This window comes from Merops nubicus, unplaced genomic scaffold, assembly GCF_000691845.1.
Source record: "Merops nubicus isolate BGI_N331 unplaced genomic scaffold, ASM69184v1 scaffold48922, whole genome shotgun sequence".
NCBI lineage: Eukaryota > Metazoa > Chordata > Aves > Coraciiformes > Meropidae > Merops > Merops nubicus.
The window spans coordinates 3,688-6,976 of record NW_008593809.1 but is presented as its reverse complement, the minus strand read 5'-3'; the positions used below and the strand labels follow the sequence as shown (position 1 = coordinate 6,976).

The 3,289-nt window shown below is 46.6% G+C and overlaps 1 protein-coding gene across 1 annotated transcript; it reads left to right on the top strand.

Annotated features, from left to right (window-relative positions):
- The first annotated feature begins 2,138 nt into the window (after positions 1-2,138).
- Positions 2,139-3,077, top strand: SPERT (spermatid associated). Its single transcript, XM_008935537.1, has one exon. It carries the CDS (start codon positions 2,139-2,141, stop codon positions 3,075-3,077), a length of 939 nt encoding a protein of 312 aa, XP_008933785.1.
- The last annotated feature ends 212 nt before the right edge of the window (positions 3,078-3,289 follow it).

Sequence of the window (3,289 nt, the reverse complement as noted above, 5' to 3'; positions counted from 1 at the left end):
TGAGTTCATGCTGCTTCTCCTCAGCTGGCCACCCTGGCCACTAGCCCTAGCTGCCCAGCATTTCTGGGATCATTTAGCTCAGAGAGGGGGGGGAAACAATGTGGGAGGTGGGAGAACTTGAAGCATCTCTCTGAAGCTTGGGTCGATGTCTCCTCTGTGGTGCAAAAGAGCTGACAGAGCTGCTGTCAGGTTTAGTTGTCCCCAAGATAACATCCTTCAGTGCTGTCTATATTGGATGTTTCTGTTCCTCCTGAAAACATGCCCTCTAAACACTTCCAGTGACTTTCAGACCTCTAGCTGCTTGCCCATGAGACTTGGTGGCAGGTGGGTCTGGGTTTGGGATGCTGGATGTGTGGAAGCAACACGACTGGGGACCTTGAGGGAATGGGATGGGTTGGGAAGGTCACAGAGGAGAGGGTGGAAAGAAGGGAGAGAGATACAGCCCTGAATGTGGCATAAATGGAAACCAAACCTTCAAAACTGGGAGTTTTCAGGGAAATCCCTCTTAACAGAGGAATGATGTTATGAAAACACAAGTCCAGCATGAGAGAAACCAGCTGGTGATGTGGAAGGCAACTGTTGAAAGTCAGATGGAGACCCTATTGCAATGAAATCAAGTGTTATGGCCACCAGGACTGTATTGCAGTTGCCCTCTCTGCATGAAGGGGTTTTGGATTTTGAACACAACCAATAATTCTCTGAGCTTTGGAACAAGCTTGGGGAGGGGGTGAAGGGAGCATCTGCAGATGTTGGCTCTCAGAAGCAACCTGGAGGTGCCCAGAGATGCAGTGCTGCGTGGTGGAGAGGGCAGGGAAAGGGGAGAGCAGCAGGTTTTGGAAAGGAGAGGGTGTTTTAGAAACACTGTGAAGAAACCCTAAGAATCCAAATAATTTGGTTATTCAAAATAGTTCAGCCTCAGTTCAAACGGCTTCATCATGGAAAGCACACAGATGTCATTTTGGTTAAAAACTGCTGAAAAGAAGAGCTTTTTTGGCACAAAATACCTTATTATTGTTGGTGATGATGTAGAAAGACTGAAATCCTTCATTTGCCTGGAATGACTTATGACTAGAAGGTGATTAAAGCCACATTTCAGGCAGAGGGAAGGAGGGAGGTGTGTTGAGCAGATAAGTTTGAGGTTCCTGTGACTGCAAGCACTGGAGGTCTGGTCCAGCAGCATGGATTTTGAAGTGAGGAGTTTTCTGATGACGTGGAAAAGACAGACAGACTGTAGGAAAGAGATGAGCAATCACGCAAGGCTAGAAAGCAAAGAAAAATAACTGAGCTATCAAGGGATATAAAGAAAAGAGTGATGGGGAAATGAGAAGATGGAGAATGACCTATGGATGGTGAGTTTTTGGACCATGGTGATGGGAACTTGTCAGAAAAACATGCAAGGAGCAACAGAGCTCTCCTGGTCCCAATATTTCAGGGAGTTGGATTTTTAATCTGCTTGGATTAACTCCATTTGGAGTTTTAATTTGTGCCTGTTGTATCTTTTGGTGCTCTTCCAGCTCACACTTCTGTGGATTTTAAGACCAGAAGCTGCCACTGCGTTTTTGTGGCATCCTGTTAACACAGGCTACTGAGCATCAACATGGAAAAAAGAGTTTTCAAGGCCAGTTTTTCACTGTGATCCTTTGAAAATGTTTTCTTTTGAAAACTTGGTTTCAGCCCCATAACAATTTTTAGTTCAATTGTCTCTCATTTGTTTGGGAACAGATTAGAATGAGATGCAAGATACTCTTGGATTTTATTCCTTCACATGGCTGTAAAAATGAGGTAGACAAATAAAAGGAGAGTCCAGATTTTGATACCCAAGCTTGTGGTGCTACCACAGAGCTGTTTTACCTACCAATGCCAATTTTCTCAGCCTCTATAAACTCTTTCTGGTGCCTTCTTTTGGTGCATTCTGGTGCCTTCCCAGAGTCAAAGGAGCAACACTGACATGCTCATTCCCAACACCCAATAGGCTTTAAATCTAACCTTGAATTTAGCAGTAACTGTGCATGTGTTTCCTCTTCTTTCTGTCCTGATCAAGCTTCTCCAGAGCCTCTGTGTCACCATCTCATTGCCAGTAGACACCATCCTCTTGCAGAAGTCCTGGAAGATCTTCTACAACTGCCTTTAGCAAGACCATGTCTGCTTTTGATCTGACAAGCCAGAGCATGCAGTGCACAGAGCCTGAGAGAGAATATGTTGCCCCACGGATAAAACTGAGGGATGAAGTGTTTGTCTTGATGGATGGGAAATGGGTGAACGAGATCTACTGCCAGCCACCCCTTGCTGCCCCCCAGAAACTCTTCCGCAGGAAGGCACAGCATGAGTGGAACATCTGGGAGGAGAACAGAGCTCTCTGGGAGGAAAACCAAGTCCTCAGGATTGAGAACAGGATGCTCTGGGAGGAAAACAAAGCTTTCCAGTGTCTCCAGTCACAGAACGAGGCTGCCCCCCTTATTTACACTGATGCCATTCAGCAAAGCCTCCAAAAGGAGAACAAACCCTTCCCATTCTTCCAAGAGAGGAACACAGGCTTTCAGGTCAACCCAGACAACGAAGTTCTCCAGGCAATCCAGGAGAACCATAGAGTCTTCAAGCATTTTGAGCAGAATAAAGCAGCCCCCATCACCTGGCAAGACCGAAAAGCCATCACAGTTTGTGAAGAGAGCCAAGGTGCCCTCTCAGATCTTCAGGAGGATGTTGACACCTTTGTAGATGTCCCAGAAGGTAACCCTGGTCCCCAGCAGGAACATGAAGCTGAAAAGCAGAGCACCACTCCAAGCCAGAATAAGACCAAGTCTGCCCCAAGCCCACCAGGTGAGTTTGAAATCCTCCAGGCTCTTCAGGACTTATATGAATACCTCCATGTCTTCCTGAAGGTCAACGATCTCCCAGGGGAGAGACAGGACTGTCCCATGCTCTCCAACGTGGGCAGAGCCTTCCAAGAAGATTACAAGAAGCTGAAGCTGCAGTTGAAGGCAGTGAAAAATACTGTGTCAGACATCAAGGCTCAAATGGAAATGCTGGAAGAGGAGCTCATGGCCATCACTGCCCCGATGCATGAAGAAGCAGAGTAGAAGCTGGCAACTGCCCACCAGCCTGGAGAAATGTGAAGCTTGGTGCTAAGACCTGCAAAGCTGCTCTCCTTGTTTCAGGGAACCTAATAAAATCTCAGTGGAGCCTGAAGACATCTGGGGAATATTGTGTGATTGTGGAAGTTTATATTGCTGAGATGTTTCTGATGCCACGGTGTGGAGGATGGTCAGGAATTTCCCTAGAGTCAGGAGAA

What these genes read in the sequence shown, in the direction of transcription:
- SPERT (XM_008935537.1), top strand. Translation starts at nt 2,139, where the DNA reads ATGTCTGCTTTTGATCTGACAAGCCAGAGCATGCAGTGCACAGAGCCT.